The 22,853-nt window shown below is 43.5% G+C and overlaps 1 protein-coding gene across 1 annotated transcript; it reads left to right on the top strand.

The window, feature by feature from the left end:
* The first annotated feature begins 578 nt into the window (after positions 1–578).
* Positions 579–1,489, top strand: LOC120747672 (choline/ethanolaminephosphotransferase 1-like). Its single transcript, XM_040053693.2, is given in 3 exon segments — positions 579–928; positions 1,070–1,322; positions 1,324–1,489. Coding segments are annotated over 3 exon segments (768 nt in total). The 3' UTR covers position 1,489.
* The last annotated feature ends 21,364 nt before the right edge of the window (positions 1,490–22,853 follow it).

The raw sequence follows: 22,853 nt of genomic DNA, 5'->3' as shown, positions 1-22,853 counted from the left end.
TGATGGAGCAGAACCCCCAGCAGAACCCACGATTGGTTTAAAAGAACTGACTGATCAAATTCAGGCAGTGATGCAACACCTGGATGAGCGAGGGCAAGCAGCAACCAAGCTGCTGCTGGAAAAAGCCCAAGAACTATCTACAATAAATGCTAAAAATCAGGAGGAGCCAACATCATTCAGCTCCCAGTTAACTCCAATGCAACAATTGCTAGAACAAACTGCAGAAAGCAGTTCCTAGGTAACACCTTTGCCTGCCCCCCCCATGACTTGGTGGTCCAAAATTATACGTGATGCTATACTAGAAGGACAGTGGGAACCCGCAGAACACATGGCATGTCCTGTAGCATGTCCTGTCGTGTTCAGAGATGGCAATCCTGTGTGTGAGCAGCATAAACGGAAGATTTTGCAACAGGCAAAAAAAAAACCACAGTAAAAGAGCACAGCTTGAAATCTGAAAAGTGCTCGAGCAATGTTAGATTGGATTCATACTGCAGATATCAATTCTCCAGCCTGGACTGCCCCCAATCTGATCACCATCATCAAACTGTTAATAATATATTTACAACTCTGTTATTGGTATGTTACTGCTCAACAGCTTCAAAGGCAGGCACCTTCCTGGACATTCATTGCTTGTGCCTGTGGCATTCCAGTCCCTGGATGCTACAGATGGAAAACAAGCAAGAAGGACAAATAGCAGCACTCCGTTAAGAGAGCTTTTTGATCATAGCTGTGATTCATTGTCCACAGTCTTTGTGGTTTGGGGAACTTGTATTGTTGTACAGCTGGATGTTAACCCTGATTGGATGTTCTTCTGTTGTTTTGCTGCGACATTCATGTTTTACTGCGCACACTGACAGACGTACGTCTCGGGAATGCTGCGCTTCAGCATGATTGATGTGACTGAAATACAAATCTTCATAATAATCATGCATTTACTGACAGTGATTGGAAGACCATTTTTTAGCAATCTCTGATTCCAAGACTAAACATTCAGGTAAAAATACCCCCAGCTCCTTGTACTGTGGCAGGAACCATATTCTCCTGTACAAACTGGAGCTGGCAAAAATAGATCCACTATAGCAGGAACAAGTGTCCTCTCACCTTTTCTTCATATTGGCTCTGTGATTGCCTTGGCTGCAGTGACCTACAAGAAACCTGCTGTGCAGCTCTTTGAGAGGCATCTCTGCCTCTACATCCTGACTTTTGGCTTTGTGGCTGCCAAGATCACAAATCAACTGGTGGTTGCCCACATGACCAAGAGTGAAATGTATTTATATAACACAGCATTCATAGGCCCAGCATTGCTGTTCCTTGACCAAGTGTTTTAACAGCTTTATTGATAAGTACATTGTCCTCTGGATTGCCCTGATCCTGTCCCTGTCTGACCTGCTCCGATACTGTGTCAGCGTGTGCATCCAAATTGCTGCCCACCTGCACATCCACGTGTTCCGCATCAAGGGCTGCCCCATGCCCTCGAACCATCACTAGGGATGGGAGCTGCCACAGAGGAAAGGAGAAGGAGTTAGGTTTCTACAGGAATGGATTTGTAAGAGACAAATGCTAAAAGCAGATGAGAACAAAGTAATTTATAATAATCAATGTTGTATAACTTTTCTTCTTTGTTATCAGTAACACTCCTTAACTAGTCTCCTGCCTGAGAGAGTGAATTCCGAGTTCACCCTAGTCAACTCTCCATGTAGTCAACTCTGTTGGTTCCAAGCCTGGGAAAGCATGCAGGAAACAAATGCTCTGTCTTTGTAATTACCTTGATTACTAATTTCTCTCTATATGGTGAATGGATCCCCACCAACTGGAGTTTCTAATGTAGTATAATTACAGCTGCAATCTGACTTGCTTTTAATTTTAATATTTCATCATCTCTTAGCAAAATACTTGTTTAGTGTCCACTTGGAATTTATTTACTAAAGACTTGAGCTGGTAAAAACCCAGAGATATCTTACTAAGTTGTGTGGCTGCAGCAGCTGCCAAGTAAGAGCCATGCTGAGGTGGGTTTTTACTCGTGCATTGCTGACAAAGCAGTTTCATGCTGAACAGGATCCTGTAAGCCAAGGAGTGCCCAGCATGCAAAATAGTGTGGTATCTTTGTCAATTAATTTTATTTTTAAAATAAACATTATCTAAGAAAACCAAAAAAACACCCACAAAAAAACCCCAACCAAACAAACAAAAGCAAAAGCAAAACCAAAACCAAAACCAAACCAAACCAAACCAAAACAACAAAACAAACAAACAAACAAAAACAAACAAACAAAAACCCACCAAAACAACAAAACCAGGTCCGCTTGGTAAAATGTTCTGGTGTGTTGCGTGCCTTTTGCTCATGGTGTCAACAAGTGTTGCAGGATCTTCTCAATTAGCTCACCAATTTTCTAAGAGAACTAATGTATGGGTGACATTTGCCAATGTGACTAAACAGGATTCTATTTGCCTTAGCCTGGCCAATCCCCAAGACCCATTCAGAACTTGTTTAATAGGAATACCCCTTTGGAGCCCTCACAAATTTAAAGGTTATGTGAAAAAAGAGACAATGCTGAATTTTACTGTGGCAAACAGCACGGTGTGGATGTCAGGTTTCAGCCACCCAGGCTGATGGAGGCTGGCAGTGTAAAATTATAGAGCAACTTGATGATACGCTTACTTCACCACCTGAAGAATTAGACCTCCTTGGATGTATGAATGCCAGCTCTACAAATAGAAGTGAGGGAGGTTTGCTGTCCTTTGAGCCTCCCACAGAGGAGAGTTTAAATATACATAGCCAGAAATGGGCTGCAATAAATTCAGCTTGACTATCTAGTAGCAGTGTACACCAACAACTTCATTCCAAATGTAATTTGACTGGCAAACCAGCATGACACCTTCCACCAGGAACATTTTTAATATGTGGGGACCGTGCTTGGAATGGAGTCCCAGCCAGCCCACATGGGGGCCCATGCTATTTAGGGAAGCTTGCCCTGTTTCACCCTAACATAACCGCATTGATGACTTTAGCAAAAGTTACTCAGAGAAAACGTGCCATACATGAGTTGGACTGTACAGACATAAAAGATCCTAAATTCTAGTCCCGAGCTAGGACAGTGTTAACATCCATGTTTATACCAGGAGCAACACCTGCCAGAGCAATGACCACATTAAAGCAGATGGCATGCTGGACCAAATCAGAATTGAATGTGACTAGCCAAATTTTGGATGAGCTATCAGTGGATGTTACTAGTGTTAATCATGCTGTTTTGCCGTAAAACCGTACTGTGATTGATTTTTGCTTTTAGTACATAACCATAGGTGTGAAGAGTTTGAAGGAATGTGTTGCATGAACCTGTCTGACCATTCTGGATCAATTCACAAAGAATTTGCAATTAATGAAGAACAAATTACATGATTTAAAAGAAAGTGATGATGCATTTAGAGATTAGTTAAGTAGCCTTGGGATTATGGGATGGCTGAAGTTTGGTTTTAAGCAAGTGTTTGTTATATTATTACTTGTATTAGTAGGATTATTAGTACTAAGTTGTGTAATGTCTTGTATTAAGAATATGTTGCATAAGACAATAACTAATGCTTGGCTTGTGCAAAAGAAAAAGCAGGAATTGTAGAAGGATTTCTGGAGATAGAAACAGAGAGGCCTTGCAGTGTTGGGAAAATGCTGTTTGCCTTAGCACTCCAAGGTCGAAGAGTCTGGGAACGAGCCGTTGGCCCCTGAACAAAGTTGTAAACAGGTAACTGCAAAGGAATGCTTATGCAGATAACATTAGCCAATAGTATAGCCTCTTAGGGCTCGTGGACACCAGGAGGTACCCAATAACAAGTAGCAAAATGCCGTGTGAACAGCTTATGCACAAGAATTATATGTATAAAAGAACCCTGTGTACCCTCAATAAACGAGCATTCACCATTATTTCTGTGAAGAGCGTGACTGACTCTGGCTGCTCCCCGAGACATCACCTTTACAGGAGTGGTTTGGAACATTCCCAAAAGCTCAGGAAATTCAATCTGATAATGGATCCCACTTCACTGCTAGAGTTGTACAGGACTGGGCAAAAAGTGAAGGAATTAAATGGATTTTTCACACCCCTTACTACCCTCAAGCTAACGGGATCATAGAAAGGACCAATGGTCTCTTGAAACAACTTCTGAAACCACAGGAGGGAAATTGGGATGTCTGGTTATGGGAAGCAGTTAAAAGAGTAGATGGGGAGTAAAAGGGTGTCCCAAAATTACTGCTTTCTGCCCAACAGCTCCAAGCATGATTCCTTCACTACAGGGACCTGATGATCCTAAGAATCCTGCACATTACCCTGGACAACCTGTTCTGGTGGATCTTCCTACTGTAGGGGAAGTACCCCTAGTACTAAAAACCCCTCTGAATAAATGTGCATGGGTAGCCTCTGATGCCCTAGGGAAAGAGCATCGGATAAATCCACGCTGGATAATTCCATCATTCTAACCGTTTTCTTCCTCCTAGTGGCAGGATTTTTCTGTTGTTTACTTTTACAGAAGAACCCCGAGGGACATGAGGATCATCTGAACCATGATAAAACTGGTGATATTTTTCTGCATCCTACCACAATACCACGGCCAGGATTCTTCAGAGTGGCCGTGGTCTGAAGCTATCATCAGGCACACAAATGTTTTAGGATCTTATCCCAAAGATCGCCATCCGAACCGAGCAACTGTAGTGCAGCATGGCTCTGAGGCATACCATCTAAATGAGTGGGGATGGGATCGGAAGGAGTGGATCAAAACCCTAAGTGGAACAGTGGGCGAAGTAATTATGATAGCATGCAGAAAAGTGGAAGGATCTCTCCATGAGAAAGCCTCCTCCATTACAATTGCTGGAATTTTTTTAGAAGCAGGTGGAAAAAACTATTTGTACATCCCTACAGCAGAACTGTGCCCTACAAAAAAGTGGAATTGTACTAAACAAATTCCCCTTACCCTGTGCTGCCATCAAGAGTATGTGGGTAATTACACTTCAGGCCCCAGAACCAACAATATTGCAGTTACAAGGGATTGTATTAATGAACAAACTGATTGTTGGTATAGTTTTGTTTTAGTCAAATCAACTTATGTGACATGCCATTGGCTAAATAACTTGACAGATCTGTTGGGTTTTAAAGGTCTAGTTTACAAATTTAAGATAAACCCTATAACAAAGCCTACACTGAGTACAGTAGTCACCCCCCAACAAGTGAAAGAGACTGAAAACCCCCTTTTTCAATATGATACTGAATGGCCCTGGTCCCAACCTTTTGTTCATTTTACCAGCTCCATGGGAAATGTGAAAGACTTAAACCTATCAGCTGTTGTTATGCATTAAAATCAGGTATATACTAGGCAGGAATGGGAAAAACAAAAAACTTGGCAGCTTCAAGGGATAGTGGGAGAAAAAATTAGTGTAGGTTGTCAAATGATTAATGGAACCACCTATAGTAAGGCAACCTCCATCAGTGTTCTGACAAACCAAATATATAAGCACAAAGAGGTCTGCACGCACCCAAGCATGCAGGATTGTTGGCACAATTTCACACTAGCACAAACTGTAGAAGTAGTTTGTCTTTGGGCCAAAAATACTCAAGGGCTTTCTTTTAAGTTTAAAATAAATGTTATAGCCCAATTTACTACAGCTCATATTACCATCACTCCAGCCCAACCACCGGTTGTGCTTAGCCCGAGAATTTCTGAAATCGGACCATATATAATTAGGAAGACAGGACAACAACAAATACTGTTCAATCCAGCATGGTCTCTTAAGGAAGTCAAATTGCTGATGCAAAATAATGTCTCAGAAATTCAGCCAGCTTATTCACCTTTCTTGCAGACTTCCTTTGAAGGTTGGACAACCTGGTTGCGAAAGCGGAACTCTTTTAAAAAGCGGACACTTAGAGACATAACTGGTGTTATGGGAACAGGATTGGGAATTCTAAATAGTATTGATTCAGAAGTAATACTGAATAAATTGGCTGCCACAGCTAGAGACTTGACTAAATTACAACATCCACTACAGTTGTCCTTCTTGGCTTTGGGAACACATCAGTGGTTGTTATTAAACATATTACCAAACTGGGAAAAGGTAAATGTGAATGACCATAAATTGGTAATTGATGCACTCAGTGCTACACAAAACAATGTTTCTTTGGCCCTCAGCTGTACCCAGGCTCAACTGTGGATGCAGTCACTTGCTGCCTCTATTTAAAGAGAAGGTGAAGAAGGCACTTTTCCTACTGAAATTCGGAAAATAATTTGGGACAATGCCATTGATTTTGAAAGAGAATTCAAATCCTGGTGGAACTTAGTGAATTTTACTTACAACCCCGTTACAAACACAGCCACAGCTTTTGTGTTAACCATATGTCCTAGGGTAACTTTATGGTGCTTGTATCCCCAATCATCTGTTCTGTTTGTGCTGTATATTGAGTCCTGTGCCTTTAAGGCTGGTTCTAAGAGCAAGGAGAAACGCAGAGTTTGTTTTGAGAAAACTGCCTGACTCCTCCACATTCTTCTGTGGACGGGGTGTTCGGCGGAGGCTTGGAGAGACTGCAGGACAGAGATTTTTTTTGCTTTTAGTTAGTTTCAGCTAGCTAGGGCAGAGAAGTTCCCTGGACTGTTTTTTTCCTTTTTCTTGGAACGGTTTAAACCTGCTCTGGACTGAAAACCCAGGGGAGCACTGGGGGCTGCACCTGCGGCCCACCGGGGCCTGGACCTTGGCATTTTCCAGCAGCGCCGGAGGGACTGGGACTGAGGAGAGACTGAGAGAGAGCCGAGCTACACCCACGGCAAGGACTTTCTCAATTTGCCATCTCACTTCAGAAGGAGAGGTTTTATTGTTTCATATTATTCATTCTTTATACTTGTATGCACTTTATTTGTTTAGTAAAATAGTTTTTTCCACTTTTCTCCAAAGAAGTTTTTTTACCGGACCGGTTGGAGGGAGGGGCCACTTGGGTTTGCTTCCCGGAGGGATCCTATACAGGGGTTTTCCCCCAAATTTGTCTCCAAACCAGGACACCATACATAGTGCCTCAGTGCATTTGATATTCCCTATCATTGCATTAGGATTGAATCATGATGGAGCTATTCTCTACCCTTCAGAGCCTAGGGAATGGGCCCCTCAAATTGGTGAGAAATGGCAAACTGTTAACTTAGAATCCTGTATTGTCCAAGAACAACAAGGGTTTATCTGTAAAAGTAATGCAGTTATAGCTCAAGATATTTGTCTGGACACTGAGCAAAATATCTGTCATTTTGAAATTCATCCTAACGAGGCTTCTGAAACAGTCGTTATATATATAGGTAATGGTTGTGCATGGTTTAGAACTATTTGTGATATGTTATTTGTAGAAAACGCAGTAGTATATACTAAAAATAATTCAAATTTTTGTGCTTGCAATTTTACTAAAATCACAGGACGAGATTTTTCTTATAAAGTTCCAGTTACCTCTCATTACCTTTTGCAATCAAATTACACACTGATTCACAAACTATCACCTACTCCCATTGGAATGAACCTTACTTTGGTATAGCAATTGTTGCTTCACCAGGACTTAATAGAAATTTTGGAAAAGATCAAGAAAGATGGGCAGAAAACCCTGATAACTGTTCATCATTAGGAGAAGAACTACATCCTGTTATAGAAAGGGTAAGAAAAGATGTCGAGCACAGGAGGTGGGATACTCTTTTTGGGTGGTCACCTACTGCCACAAGTGCCTTGAACAAATTGTGTCATCCCATCATTGTCCTTTTGATTTTAGTTTTAATTGGTTTTGTTTTATCAGCAATTTTATTCATTATGAACTGGAGAATGATGAAACGGTTAACACGGTTGATGTCCATAATTAATGCTCATAACCTGGCAGATGTCCTCTCCCCTATGGACATCCCCAAGGCTATTGACACAAGGCAATTATAAAATTTGAATATATGTTTTGAAATTATTTTCTTTTGTAATCTCAGGAAAATAACTTCTGACGTTTTTTGATTTGTTTTGAAAGAATTACTTTAATTAAAACTGATTGTTATAATTGTTTTGATTATTTATGATCTGTTTAATAATTAGATATTTGTTTATTTTTTCCTTTTCCCTTTCTGTTTTCCTTTCCCTTCTTTCTCTCTCTCTCTCTCTCTCCATACTGTCTCAGTTCTTTGGGATATACTACCAACGTTGACGAGTCCTGAAGACTTCGCAAGGACATTATAAAGCTCCCTTAGAGAAAATCGTGAGTCACGGGGTGGTGTAAGAGTCAGTCTGAAGATCCCCTCATTTGCCTCACAATCGTCATAAGGACCCCGAGGACCCCACTGCAGTTCTGGCCTGCTCGAGGTGGATGCTTGCCAATCGTCTGCAGGTGCATTTTCCTGTGTCACCACGCCACAGTACACTGGCTTTGAGCAGTGTAATGGCAGTTCTGTACCTGACATTTCTACCTGCTTCATGCTCCCAGCTTCACAACAATAGCCTTTGAATTTCCCCACCTCTTGGCCAAGTGGACTTTCTGGGGTAACTTTGGTGGTCCCCCACAGAAGATCCCTCATCTGCTCCACAACCACCGTGACAGATGGAGATCAAAGCCCCCTTCCAAGGACTGAGATTGAGACCTCTGTACAAAGCCCCTCTCAAGGACTGCTACATGAGACCCCTACAACCCCAGTACAGGGAGTGGGGCTGACTTGACCAAAGTGAGATGTTTGTCTGCAGGTGTGGTTGTTGGACCAAGAAGTTAATGGCTCTTGCTTACTGCCGAGAACATGGACTACCTGTTCCCCCTCGGTGGCTTCAATCAGGTTAATCTTATAATCTGTTCTCCCCGCAATGGAGGACTATAATAAAACCCCCTGAGTTAACCAGAGATTTTGAGAGAGACTCTCCCCAATGTGAAAGGTGCACCCATCAACCGGAACACCAGGATTTCATCTCTAGTTTGGTAGCTATATCCTCTTTTTCCTCTCTCTCTTTCTCTGTCTCTTTCTCTCACTCCTAATCACTCAATCACATTTGCTATGGGCAATCAATAAAAAGTGCATTTGTTTTGATTCATACTGAAATCCCCTCTGTGCTGTGTTTTGCACTCTGAGATCAGTAAACGAACCATCACGACCCCTGCTTGTATGAGCAGATCGTAATAAGAGGCAGCAGGATCATGGAGTGCAGGCCCCTGCCCTGCACAGACAGCCCAAGAGTGGCAGCCTGGGCATCCTCTTGGAGCGATGTCCAAAGTCTCCTGGAGCTGCAGCAGCCTCAGAGCTGTGAGCATTGCAGTGGCCACAGAGCTCTGGGGAAAGGTCCCAGCCCTGGCTTGGGGCTGGGCTAATGGCTCAGGGAGCAAATGAACTTGCAGCTTGTGGCCCAGAGCAGGGAAGAGCAGGAATTGCAGGCAGGGAGAGACTCTTGGCAAGGGCCTGCAGCGCCAGGACACAGGCAATGTCTTGATGCTGCTTGGAGGCAAGGTGAGCTGGGATGTGGGGATGGACTTGTTCCCTGGGAGGGTGGTGGGGCCCTGGCAAGCTCCAATGTAAACTGAGAATTAAAGTCTGAGGGGTTTAGTGATAGTTGGGAGAGGTAGGGATGATGAAATGAGGGGCAGTGAAATGGACCAACACTTGCCAATATTACTCCAATTCAAATGCTGTAATCAGGCTAGAAAGAGAAATAAAGGAAGGAGGGGAAAAGATCTTGAAGAAATGCAAGCTTGAATTAAAAATCGAAAAATCGAAAAATTTTTGCATGTGAATATCAAAAATTGAATTGGCTGACAAGAAGTGCAGGGAGAGGGATGGAAGCTTGCCCAATTAATCTTCATTGAAATTGCAAGTTTACATTTCCTTTCCCAAAAGGAAGTCTTTTCTCTGAAATCTTGAAAATAGGGAACAAAGGCTAACTCAGGAAAGGAGATATGATGAGAAACAGTGCAAATGAAAACCAAGGAAATCTGGAACCGGAGTGAGAGAGGCCACATGGACTGAGATGAAATGAGAGGCAGTGAAAAGGACCAACACTTGATAAAGATACTCCAATTCAAAAGCTGAAATCAGGCAAGAAATGGGAAAAAAAAGGAAGGAGAGGAAAAGACGTAGAAGAAATTCAACCTTAAATTGAAAAAGGGAATATTTTGAAAGCATGTAAAAAGAGAAAAGTGAATGGGATGACAAGAAGTACAGGGAAAGGGTCAGGAGCTTGCACAAGTAATCTTCATTGAAATCTTGAAAAAAGAGAACAATGTTTAATAAATGCCCAGGAAATGAGATATGCTGCAAAGGAGTGTGAATGAAAACTATGGGAAAATTTCGAACCAGAATAATTGAAACCAAATGGACTGAGATGAAATGAGGGGCACTGAAATGGACCAACACTTTCCAAAAGTACTCCAATTCAAATGCTGAAATCAGGCAAGAAAGGTAAATAAAAGAAAGAGAAGAAAAGAAATTGATAAAAAAGCAAGCTTAAAAGGAAAAAGGGAAAATTCACACACAACGTGAAAATTCAAAAATGGATGGGATGACAAGAAGTGCAGGGAAAGGGACAGAAGCTTGCCCAATTAATCTTCATTGAAATGGCAAGATGGCATTCGGTATCCAAAAGGAAAGTTGTCCCTTCAAGAAAGGGAATGAAATCTTTAATACAGAGAAAAAAAGTTGAACAAACGCTCAGATAATGATATATGATGAAACTGTGCGAATGAAAACTACCGAGAAAATTTGGGACAGGAGTGATTGTGACCAAATGGACTGAGATAAAATGAGGGGCACTGAAAAGGACCAACACTTGTCACAGTTAGTACAAATCAAATTCTGACATCAGGCAAGAAATTGAAATAATGGAAGGAGAAGATTAAAAACTGAAGAAATGTAAGGTTAAAATGAAAAAAAAAATTTTGAAAGCATATGAGAAGCCAAAATCCAATGGGATGACAAGAAGTGCAAGGAAAAGGACAAAAGCTTCCCAAGTAACACTCACTGAAATTTTGAAAATAGAGAACACGTTGAGCAATCGCTCAGGAATAGAAATATGATTGGAAACAATGCAAATTAAAAAAAAAAAAAGGAGAAAACTGGGAATGGGAATGATTTAGACCAAATAGACTGAGATGAAATGAAGGGCACTGAAAAGGACCAACACTTGCCAAACATACTCCAATTCAAATGCTGCAACCAGGTGAGAAGTGGAAATAAAGGAAGGAAGGAGAGAAAATGAAATTGAAGAAATGCAAGCTTAAAATGAAAAAGGGAAAATTTTGAAAGCCCGTGAAAAGCAAAAAGTGAATGGGATGACAAGAAGTGCAGGGAAAGGGACAGAAGCTTGCCCAATTAATCTTCATTGAAATTGCAAGATTTCATTCCCTTTCCGGAACAAAACGTCTTCCCTTCAGGAGAGGGAATGAAATCTTGAAAACAAGGAACAAAGTCTAACAAACACTCGGGAAAGGAGATATGACGAGAAACAGTGCGAATGAAAACAACCGAGAAAATTTGGCAATGGAGTGATTGAGACCAAATGGACTGAGGTGAAATGAGGGGCACTGAAAAGGACCAACACTTGCCAAAAGTACTCCAATTCAAATGCTGCAATCAGGCAATAAAGGGAAATAAAGGAGAGTAAAAGAAATTGAGGAAATGCAAGCTTAAAATGAAAAAGGGAATATTTTGAAAGCACATGAAAAGCAAAAAGTGAATGTGATGACAAGAAGTGCAGGGCAAGGGATTGAAGCTTCTCCAAGTTATCTTCCTGGAAATCATGAAAACAGAGAAGAAAATTTAATAGACAGTCAGCAAAGGAGATATGGTGACAAACAGTGAAAATGATGACTACCGAGAAAATTTCTAAACGGTGTGAATAAGACGAAATGGACTGAGATGAAATGAGGGGCACTGAAAAGGACCAACACTTCAAAAATGTACTCCAATTCAAATGGTACAATCAGGCAAGAAATGGAAAGAAAGGAAGAAGAGGAAAGAAATTGAAGAAATGCAAGCATAAAATGAAAAATGGAAAATTTTGAAAGCACATGAAAAGCACAAAGGGAATGGGATGAGAAAAAGTGCAGGGAAAGGGATGGAAGCTTGCACAATAATTCTTCATTGAAATCGCAAGATTTCATTCCCTTATCGAAAGGAAAGTCTTCGTTTCCGGAAAGAGAATGGAATCTTGAAAACAGGAAACAAAATCTAATAAACACACAGGAAAGGAGACATGATGAGAAATAATGCAAATTAAAATAACCAAGAAAATATGGAACCAGAGTTTTCGAGACCAAGTGGACTGAGATGAAAGGAGGGGCAGTGAAAAGGACCAAGACTTGCCAGAATACAGCAATTCAAATGCTGCAATGAGGCAAGAAAAGTAAATAAAAGAAGCAGAGAAAAAGAAATTGAAGAAACACAAGCTTAAAATGAAAAAGGGAAAATTTTGAAAGCTTGTAAAAAGCATAAAGTGAATGGGATGAGAAGGAGTGCTGGAAACGGGATTGAAGCTTGCCCAAATAATCTTCATTGAAATCTTGAAAACAGGGAACAAAGTCTAACAAACGCTCAGGAGAGGTGATATGATGAGAAAGAGAGGGAACGAAAACAACTGAGATAATTTAGAACTGGAGAGATTGAGGCCAAATGGACTGAGATAAAATGAGGGACACTGAAAAGGACCAACACTTGCCAAATGTACTCCAATTCAAATGTTAATATTAGGAAAGAAATAGAAATAAAAGTAAGAGAGGAAAAGAAATTGAAAAAATGGAAGCTTAAAATGAAAATGGGAATATTTTGAAAGCACGTGAAAAATAAATAGTGGATGGGATGCGAAGAAGTGCAGGGAAAGGGATGGAAGATTGCCCAATGAATCTTCACTGATATCACAAGATTTCATTCCCTTTCCCCAAGGCAATGTCTTCCTTTTGGGAAAGGGAATAAAATCTTGAAAACAGGGAACAAAGTCTAACAAATGCTCAGGAAAGGAGACCACATGAGAAAGAGTGCAAATGAAAATAATCAAGAAAATTTGGAACCAGAGTTATTGAGACCAAGTGGACTGAGATGAAAGGAGGGGCGGTGAAAAGGACCAACACTTGCCAAACGTACTCCAGTTCAATTGCTGAAATCTGGCAAGAAATGGAAGTAAATAAGGAGAAGAAAAGAAATTGAAGAAATGCAAGTTTAAAATGAAAAAGGGAAAATTTTGAAAGCACGAGAAACGCACTAAGTGAATGGGATAAAAAGAAGTGCAGGGAAAGTGACGGAAGCTTGCCCAATTAATCTTCATTATCATTGAAAGATTTCATTCCCTTTCCCGAAATAAAGTATTCCTTGCGGGAAAGGGAATGAAATCTTGAAAACACGGAACAAAGTCTAAAAAATGCTCAGGAAATGAGATGTGATGAGAAAGATTGCATATGAAAACAACCGAGGAAATTTGGAACTGGAGTGATTGTGGCCAAATGGACTGAGATGAAATTGGGGCAATGAAAAGGACCAACACTTGCCAAACCTACTCCAATTCAAATGCTAACATCAGGTGAGAAAGGCAAATAAAAGAAGGAGAGGAAAAGAAATTGAAGAAATGCAAGCTTAAAAAGAAAATTGGCAAATTTTGAAAGCATGTGAAAAGTAAGAAGTGGATGGGAGGAGAAGAAATGCAGGGAAAGGGAAGAAAGCTTGCCCAATAAATCTTCATTGAAATCGCAAGATTTCATTCCCTTTCGCCAAGGCAATGTCTTTCTTTCTGGAAAGAGAATGAAATCTTGAAATCAGGGAACAAAGTCTAATAAACGCTCAGGAGAGGAGACATTATGAGGAAGAATACGAATGAAAACAACCGAGAAAATTTGGAACCAGAGTGATTGAGACCAAATGGACTTAGATGAAATGAGGGGCACTGAAAAGGACAAACATTTCCCAAAAGTACTCCAATTCAAATGCTGCAATCAGTCAAAAAAAATGGAAATAAAAGAAGGAGAGGAAAAAAAAGTGAAGAAATGCAAGCCTTAAGTGAAAAAGAGAAAATTTTGAAAGCACCTGAAAAGCACTAAGTGAATAGGATGAGAAGAAATGCAGGGAAAGGGACGGAAGCTTGTCCAATTAATCTTCATTGAAATTGAAAACAGGGAACAAGGTTTAAGATACGCTCATGAAAGGAGATATGATGAGAAAGAGTGCAAATGGAAACAACCTAGGAAATTTAGAACCGGAGTGATGGAGACCAAATGGATTGAGATGAAATGAGGGGCACTGAAAAGGACCAACACTTGCAAAAAGTACTCAGTTCAAATGCTAACATCAGGCATGAAAATTAAATAAAAGAAGAAGAGGAAAGAAATCTAAGAAATGGAAGCTTAAAATGAAAAAGGGAAAATTTTTAAAGCACGTGAAAAGGACAATGTTAATGGGATGAGAAGTGCACTGAAAGTGATGGAAGCTTTGCCAATTAATCTTCATTGACATTGCATGATTTCATTCCATTTTCCCAAAAAGAAAGTCTTCTTTTTGGGAACTGGTATGAGATTTTGAAAAGAGGGAAAAAAGTCTAGCAAATGCTCAGAAAAAGAGATATGAAGAGAAACAGAGTGAATGAAAAAATCCGAGATAATTTGGAACAGGAGTGATTGAGACCCAATTGACTGAGATGAAATCAAGGGCAGTGAAAAGGACCAACACTCGCCCAGCGTACTCCAATTCAAATGCCGACACCAGGTAATAAAGGTAAATAAAAGAAAGAGAGGAAAAGAAATTGAAGAAATGCAAGCTTAAAATTAAAAATGGAATATTTTGAAAGAACGTGAAAAGAAAAAATTAGATGTGATGACAAGAAGTGCAGGGAAAGGGGCGGAAGCTTGCCCAATTTATCTTTACTGACATGGCAAGATTTAATTCCCTTCAGGAAAGTGTTTTGGGAAAGGGAATGAAATCTTGAAAACAGGGAACAAAGCCTAACAAACGCTCAGGAGTGGAGATATGATGAGAAAAACTGTGAATAAAAAATAATGAGAAATCAGGGGCAGTGACCAACACCTGACAAACGTACTCCAATTCAAATGCTGAAATCAGGCAAGAAAGGTAAAGAAAAGATGAGGAAAAGAAATTGAAGAAATGCAAGCATAAAGTGAAAATGGAATATTTTGAAAGCCTGTAAAAAACACAGGGTGAATAGGTTGACATGAAGTGCGGGGAAAGAGACGGAAGCTTGACCAATTAATCTTCATTGAAATCACAAGATTTCATTCTCTTTCTTTCTTTCTGTCTTTCTTTCTTTCTTTCTCTCTCTTTCTGTCTTTCTCTCTTTCTGTCTTTCTGTCTTTCTTGTCTTTCTTTCTCCTGCCCTTACCCTCCCAAACTCACTGCCACTCCACCTCAGCCCTGCTACACAATTGCTACAGGCACCAGCACCTACCCAAAACTGCCTCTTGCTTGCTTGCCCTCTATGCCAACAGCCCAAAACACCCCATATCTCCCATTTCCATCACTACCCCTCCACACTTTCACAAAACCCCTCACACTGCAATCCCTACATTACACTGCTCCATGCCGTGCCATTCCAGGCCATACCATGCCATTCTTCTGGCCACCAAGTCCCCTGCAACCAGCCCTTGCACACTTCCAGCCATTTCAGGGCAACCACAGTTTTTCTGCTCACTTTGTGGCCGGGCCCCACCGCCCTCCCAGGGAACAAGTCCATCCCCACATCCCAGCTCACCTTGCCTTCAAGCAGCATCAAGACATTGCCTGTGTCCTGGTGCTGCAGGCCCTTGCCAAGAGGCTCTCCCAGCCACCACTGCCCCTGCTCTTCCCTGCTCTGGGCCACAAGCTGCAAGTTCATTTGCTCCCTGAGCCATCAGCCCAGCCCCAAGCCAGGGCTGGGACCTTTCCCCAGAGCTCTGTGGCCACTGCAATGTTCACAGCTCCGAGGCTGCTGCAGCTCCAGGAGCCTTTGGACATCGCTCCAAGGGGATGCCCAGGCTGCCACTCTTGGGCTGTCTGTGCAGGGCAGGGGCCTGGACTCTATGATCCTGCTGCCTCCCTCCCAGCTCAGCCTTGGTGTCTCCTCCAGGTGCAGCCAGAGCTCTTGGGGCTGGGCCAGGAGTGGCACAGCCCCAGCGTTCCCCTCTCTGGGACATCACCATGCTGGCAGCTCCAAGGTTCCATTCTCTGTGACACCACGGCTGGGGGCAACTCCAACATTCCATGCCTTGGAGATGCTCGAAGGGAAGCGTCCAGAGCCACACTCAGTCATGAAACTGACCGGCCACTGAGCACCCCTGACTTGGTGTAAGAGTCGGTCTGAAGTTCCCCTCATTTGCCTCACAATCGTCATAAGGACCCTGAGGACCCCACTGCAGTTCTGGCCTGCTCGAAGTGGATGTTTGCCAATCGTCTGCAGGTGCATTTTCCTGTGTCACCACACCACGGTACACTGGCTTTGAGCAGTGTAATGGCAGTTCTGTACCTGAAGATTGCACCTGCTTCACCGTCCCTGCTGCATGGCAATAGCCTATGAATTTCCCCACCTCTTGGCCAAGTGGACTTTCTGGGGTAACTCTGGTGGTCCCTCTCAGAAAATCCTTCATCTGCTTCACAGCCACCGTGACAGATGGAGATCAAAGCCCCCTCTCAAGGACTGATACATGAGACCCCTACGACCCCAATATGGGGGGCTGGGTCTGACTTAACCAAAGCGAGATGTTTGCCTGCAGGTGTGGTCGTTGGACCAAGAAGACAATGGCTCTCGCTTACTGCTGAGAACATGGACTTCCTGTTCCCCCTCGGTGGCTTCAATAGACTTATTTGTATTACTTGTTCCTTCCGCAATTGAGGACTATAATAAAAACCCCTGAGTAAACCAGAGATTTTAAAATAGACTCTCCCCAGTGTGAAAGGCGCACCCATCAACCGGAACATGAGGATTTCATCTCCACATTTGGTAGCTATATCCCCTTTTTCCTCTCTCTCTATCTCTTTCTCTCACTCCTAATCCCTCTATCACATTTGCTATGGTCAATCAATAAAAAGTGCATTTGTTCTGATTCATAGTGAAATCCCCTCTGTGCTGTGTTTTGCACTCTGAGATCAGTAAACAAACCATTATGACCCCCGCTTGTATGAGCAGATCGTAATAAGAGGCAGCAGGATCATGGAGTGCAGGCCCCTGCCCTGCACAGACAGCACAAGAGTGGCAGCCTGGGCATCTGCTTGGGGTGATGTTCAAAGGCTCCTGGAGCTGCAGCAGCCTCAGAGCTGTGAGCATTGCAGTGGCCACAGAGCTCTGGGGAAAGGTCCCGGCCCTGGCTTGGGGCTGGGCCGATGGCTCAGGGAGCAAATGAACTTGCAGCTTGTGGCCCAGAGCAGGGAAGAGCAGGAATTGCTGGCTGGGAGAGACTCTTGCCAAGGGCCTGCAGCACCAGGACACAGGCAATGTCTTGATGCTGCTTGGAGGCAAAGTGAGCTGGGATGTGGGGATGGACTTGTTCCCTGGGAGGGTGGTGGGGCCCTGGGCCAGAGTGGGATGGAAAAGCTGCAGCTGCCCTGGAATGGCTGGAAGTGTCCGAGGTGTGGTTGCAGGGGACTTGGTGGCCTGAAGACGTGGCGTGGTCTGGTCTGGTGTGGCCAGTGTAATGTGAGGATTGCAGTGTGAGGGGTTTTTTGAAAGTTGGGAGGGGTAGGAATAGAAAGGGGGGATGGGGTGTTTTGGGCTGTTGGCATAGAGGGCGGGAAAGCAAGAGGCAGTTTTGGGCAGGTGCTGGTGATTGTAGCAATTGTGTAGCAGGGCTGAGGTGGAGTGGCAGTGAGTTTGGGAAGGTACGGGCAGCTGGGAAAGAAAAGAAAAGAAAAAAGAAAAGAAAATAAAAGAAAAGAAAAGAAAAGAAAAGAAAAGAAAAGAAAAGAAAAGAAAAGAAAAGAAAAGAAAAGAAAAGAAAAGAAAAGAAAAGAAAAGAAAAGAAAAGAAAAGAAAAGAAAAGAAAAGAAAAGAAAAGAAAAGAAATCAATTTTTTTCAGCATCTGGAGCCTAAAATCTGGTGTTTCCTGGCACAGCTGGAGCCCACATCCAGAAGTGCCCTGGTGCTGGCACAGCCCAAGTGCAGCAATTTGCTGGCACAAAAAGCCAAATTGTGGCAATTTCCCGGTGCCGGCACTGGCACCACCCAGATCTGGTCCATTGACAGTGCCAGGACTCCAGATGCAGCCGTTTGCCATCAGCCAGATCCAGCAATTTCCTGCTGCTGGGGCACACGAGGGGTCTGGCTGGGCAGGAAAGCTGAGCCTGAGCCAGGAGCTTTCCTTGGCTGCAGCAGAGGCTGGGTGTGCAAAGGCCTTCCCAGTGCTGTGCCCATGGCCAGGAGGGATTGTGCCACAGGAGCTGAGCCTGAATTTCTTCTTGCAGGCAGCTTTAGGGCACAGAACATGGAGAAGGCAAAGTCGACTGTCAGCTTTCTGCAGTCCTCCAGAGGAATGCTGTGTGGAAAGCAGCCTGGAAGCAGACTTGATGTGCCAGAGGTGGGCAATTGAGAGCCCTTTTCTCCCCTGTGGCCTGAGACTCTGGCCCTTGCTCTTTGCAAGCGCCATAGAGCTGCCTGCCAAGGGGCCTTTTTCACTGGCATGAGAGGAGTCCTGCTCCAGGGCTGTCCTCAAGCTGCTTTTGCAGCAGATGTGCCTGAGGAATGGTCATTGCTTGCAGTCTCAGTGCTGTGTGTGAGTGCAGCTGAAAGTACTGAAGGAGGCAGCAGCTCTGCTGGGGGCAGAGTTGTCTTTTTCTTGGTGGGGTGGTTTTTTTGTGGTTTTGTTTCTTTGTTTTGTTGTTTTGGGTTTTTTTCCTTAGGGTGTTTGGTTTGGTTAGGTCATGGTTTAGGTTTTGTTTATTATTTTTTCAGCTTTCCTTGGCAGCTCTGGGCAGGGCTCTGTAACTCTATGTGACACTTGCCTGTGGCACTGTGGAGGTGGCCAGGGGGACCTTCCCCGAGCTGTGTGCACAGCAATGCACATCAGCCCAGGCCGGGGGTGCTCAGTGCCCGGTCAGTTTTGCTGTCTGGGTGTGGCTCTGGACGCTTCCCTTGGAGCGTCTCCAGGCAGGGAACGTTGGAGCTGTCACCACCGTGGTGTCACAGAGAGGGGAACGCTGGGGCTGTCCCGCTCCTGCCCCGGCCCCAAGAGCTCTGCCAGCACCTGGAGGAGACACAAAGGCTGAGCCCAAGGGTGAGAACTGCAGAAGGGGCTGAGCTGGGAGGGAGGCAGCGGGATCATGGAGTCCAGGCCCTGGCCCTGCACAGACAGCCCAACAGTGGCAGCCTGGGCATTCCCGGGAGCGGTGTCCAAAGGCTCCTGGAGCTGCGGCAGCCTCGCAGCTGTGACCATTCCCTGGGGAGCCTGGTGAGTGGTCAAGCCCCCTGTAGGGGAAGAAGCTTTTGCTGGTCTCCAGCCCGCAGCTGGCCTGGCCCAGCCCCAGCCGTTCCCTGGGGTGCATTCCCTGCTGGCCCCGGGGCAGAAGTCTCAGCTGCCCCTGCTGCTGTCCCTGGGCAGGAGGCGCAGCCCCCGGGGAGCTCTGAGCTCCGTCTGCTGGGCTGCGGCCGAAGCGAGCCAGTGCCGGCAGAGCTCTGGGGAAAGGTCCCGGCCCTGGCTTGGGGCTGGGCCAGTGGCCCAGGGAGCAAATCAACTTGCAGCTGCTGCCCCAGAGCAGGGAAGAGCAGGAATTGCTGGCTGGGAGAGACTCTTGCCAAGGGCCTGCAGCGCCAGGACACAGGCCATGGCTGGACACTGCTTGGGGCCAGGGTGAGCTGGGATGTGGGGATGGACTTGTTCCCTGGGAGGGCGGTGGGGCCCTGGCACAGAGTGGGTAGAAAAACTGTGGCTGTCCTGGAATGGCTGGAAGTGTGCAAGGCCTGGTTGGAGGGGACTTCCTGCCCTGAAGGCATGGCATGACATGGGATGGGAGTGGGGCGATGTAATGTGGGGGTATTGCAGTGTGGGGGTGGTAGGAAAGTTGGGAGGGGTAGGGATTGCAGTGGGGGGAGAGGATGGTTTGGGCTTTTGGAGTAGGGGAGTAGAGGGAGGGAAACCAAGAAGCAGTTTTTGAAGGCTGCTGGTGCTTTAAGGAAGTTTTGGGCCTGGAAGTGACTTGTGGGAGGTTGCAGTGAAATTGGGAAGGCTGAGTTTAAGGTGCTGTGCAGGGCTGAGGTGGAGGGGCAGTGATTTTGGGAGGGTATGGCACCTGCTCCTAAGAAAGAAAGAAAGAAAGAAAGAAAGGAAGGAAGAAAGAAAGAAATGGGAGAGAAAGAAGGAAAGGAGGAAGGGAAAAGCAAGGAAGGAAGGATTTTAAGTTAAGCTCTATATGTCTAATTTAATACGCAACAAAGTTGAATTTAGCAGCAATGCAATTTTATTTAAGTAGCGTTTTATAATCAAGCATATAAAAAAATTTGGCAGTGATTTATTAAAGGTAATTAATGTTCAGATAAACCATAAGCAAAATTGACCAGAGTATGGAGGCTAAGTTTCTCACCCTACCTCACGTACAAAACAAAGTAATCCAACTTGAACTTATATACTGTATGCTAATACATATTCATTAATATTTCCCATTAATCTCCTCCTATTTTCCATTTGTAAAATCTACGTCACTATACTACATAGTGCATGCTCCACTTGTTGTTAGGGGTCTTCTTGGCTTTTTGGTGGTCTTCTTCAGATGAAGGCTCATCATCTTCCTCTCGTCCTATGAATAACCTTACTGGTTGCACGTGCGCTCTAAGTTTTGTGTTATACATAACTAAGCATTATGTTCCAAAAAGTAATTATTTCATGGATCAAACCACCACCCAAACTCCCTGCCTTGGAATAGTCCCAACTTTGTCCATCTCAAGGCCAGTTCTATCTTAAGACATCCTGTATCCCATAACATCTGCAAAGGGCCCATCTCCCTACCTTGGAGTAGTCCCAGCTTTGGCCAATCCAGCTTTGAAACTCTTGCTTATCTCAAACTGAATCCTGTATCTTATTTTTCTCATGTAGCATCTGCCAAGGGGCCCATCTGCTTTGTAACACTAATCACATCTACTTTTTCCTTTACTACTTTATAACAAATATTTTCTAAAATATATATTATTAAAATATTGATACTATTACAATTAGCATGAATAATTTTAATTTATTACAATTTCCTCCATTTCTCTTTTTAATCATATTGATTCATGCTTTTTAATTAAAACTGAATCTCAATTTCTTCCATATTTCCAATAATCCAGGTTTTCATGCTCTCTCATTTCAGCCTCTAATTTTTCTAACATCTCCCATGCTACATCAAGCTTTTCGCATTCCTTCTCAAATTTGTTTGACATCTCTTGTGCTAGAGTAGTCTCTATGTTCAGTCAACATCTCTTTGGCTCCTTTCTTTTGAGTGTGAGTAGGTCTAGCTTTTAATATCATCAAAGATTTTGGTTTCCCTTTTGCTGCCAATTCTGGATCAATGGGCATTGCTGTCATTTGCATTCCTTGTATCACTGGGTGGATTAGTCTAATAAGACATGGAATCATGCATGGTAAGAATAACAATCCTAATCCAGAACATAACAGCATAAATCCCACCTTCTTCCACCAGGCTCCTCCAAAGAGGTTATCCCACCAATCAGTTTTTAGAATAGAATTCCACTTTTGAACAGGTATGTGTGGCACTCTTTTAATTTCTTCAGCAAGTTTTGTGATGGCTTCCCCATGATCATCTCTCAACACACAGCACTCAGATTCCTTAAATCTTCCTCAAACTCCCCCTTCTTCAGCCACCAGATAATCTAGGGCAATTCTGGTTTGATATACAAATGCTCACATTTGTGAATGCTACTTGGCCAGTAACTTTAGGGCATCAGAAGTATGGTTTGATACAACCTCCACTACTGCCTGGAGTCTTATCAACCGATTCAATAGATAAATTGGGGTCCTATATCCCCAAGATCCATCCTCAGCCGAAGTTGCTGGGTCATAATATGCTATTATTAAGTCCCTTCCTAATAAATTATTATCAGCCTCTCGTATTAATACCAAATCATTCAGTCCAAATTTTTTATTTAATTCACACTGCACATTTTTAATTACAGGAACCTGAAAAACTTCTCCTTTAACCCCAATTACTAGGACACGTTCACAACTTACTTGACATCCCTGTGGTAGTTTTCTTACTGTCAACCTAGTAGCTTCTGTGTCCACCAAAAACGTGATTTCTTCATTTTGAGGACCTATTTTCAGTTTTATCAAGGGCTCTTCTAGGTGTTCAGTCCTCATTAAATAAAGCCCCTGACCCCCCTAACTCTTCTTGAAACATTTTCTCATCTTACTGCCTCTTTCTACAGAATTTTTGTAGATGTCCCCTTCTTGTGGCAATAAAAACAAGTGGGTCCTGTACCCCTGGAGGTAGGACAAGAAGTTTGTAAGTGTCCTTTCTGGTGATAGGAAAAACACGTGGATCTCGTATCCCCAGAGGTGGGACCTGCCTTTTTCTGTTGTTTGATCTTTCCTGAGTGCTTCTCTGTATTCATGGTTGTCTGTGTTTCCTTGACTGCTGCCATTAAAATCCGTGGTTTTGTCTTTTGCCTCTCCTCATCTCTTCTCACATACACTTGCTGTGCTTCTCTTAACAATTCCTGAAGCCCCTTATCCTGCCAATTTTCTACTTTTTCCAGCTTCTTCCTGATGTGCCCCCAGGCCCTAGCTACAAATTGTGTTTTCAAAAGGACCTGTCCTGCTGCAGTATCGGGGTCGACACCAGAATATAACTGCAAGGCTTTTCTTAGTCTTTCTAACCAGTCTGCCAGGGGTTCATCCTTCCCTTGGTGCTGACTTAGAGCTTTCCCTATATTCTGCCCCTTGGGCACTGCTTC

This window comes from Hirundo rustica, unplaced genomic scaffold, assembly GCF_015227805.2.
Source record: "Hirundo rustica isolate bHirRus1 unplaced genomic scaffold, bHirRus1.pri.v3 scaffold_151_arrow_ctg1, whole genome shotgun sequence".
NCBI classification, from domain to species: Eukaryota; Metazoa; Chordata; class Aves; order Passeriformes; family Hirundinidae; genus Hirundo; species Hirundo rustica.
This window is presented reverse-complemented; position numbering and strand designations above follow the sequence as displayed.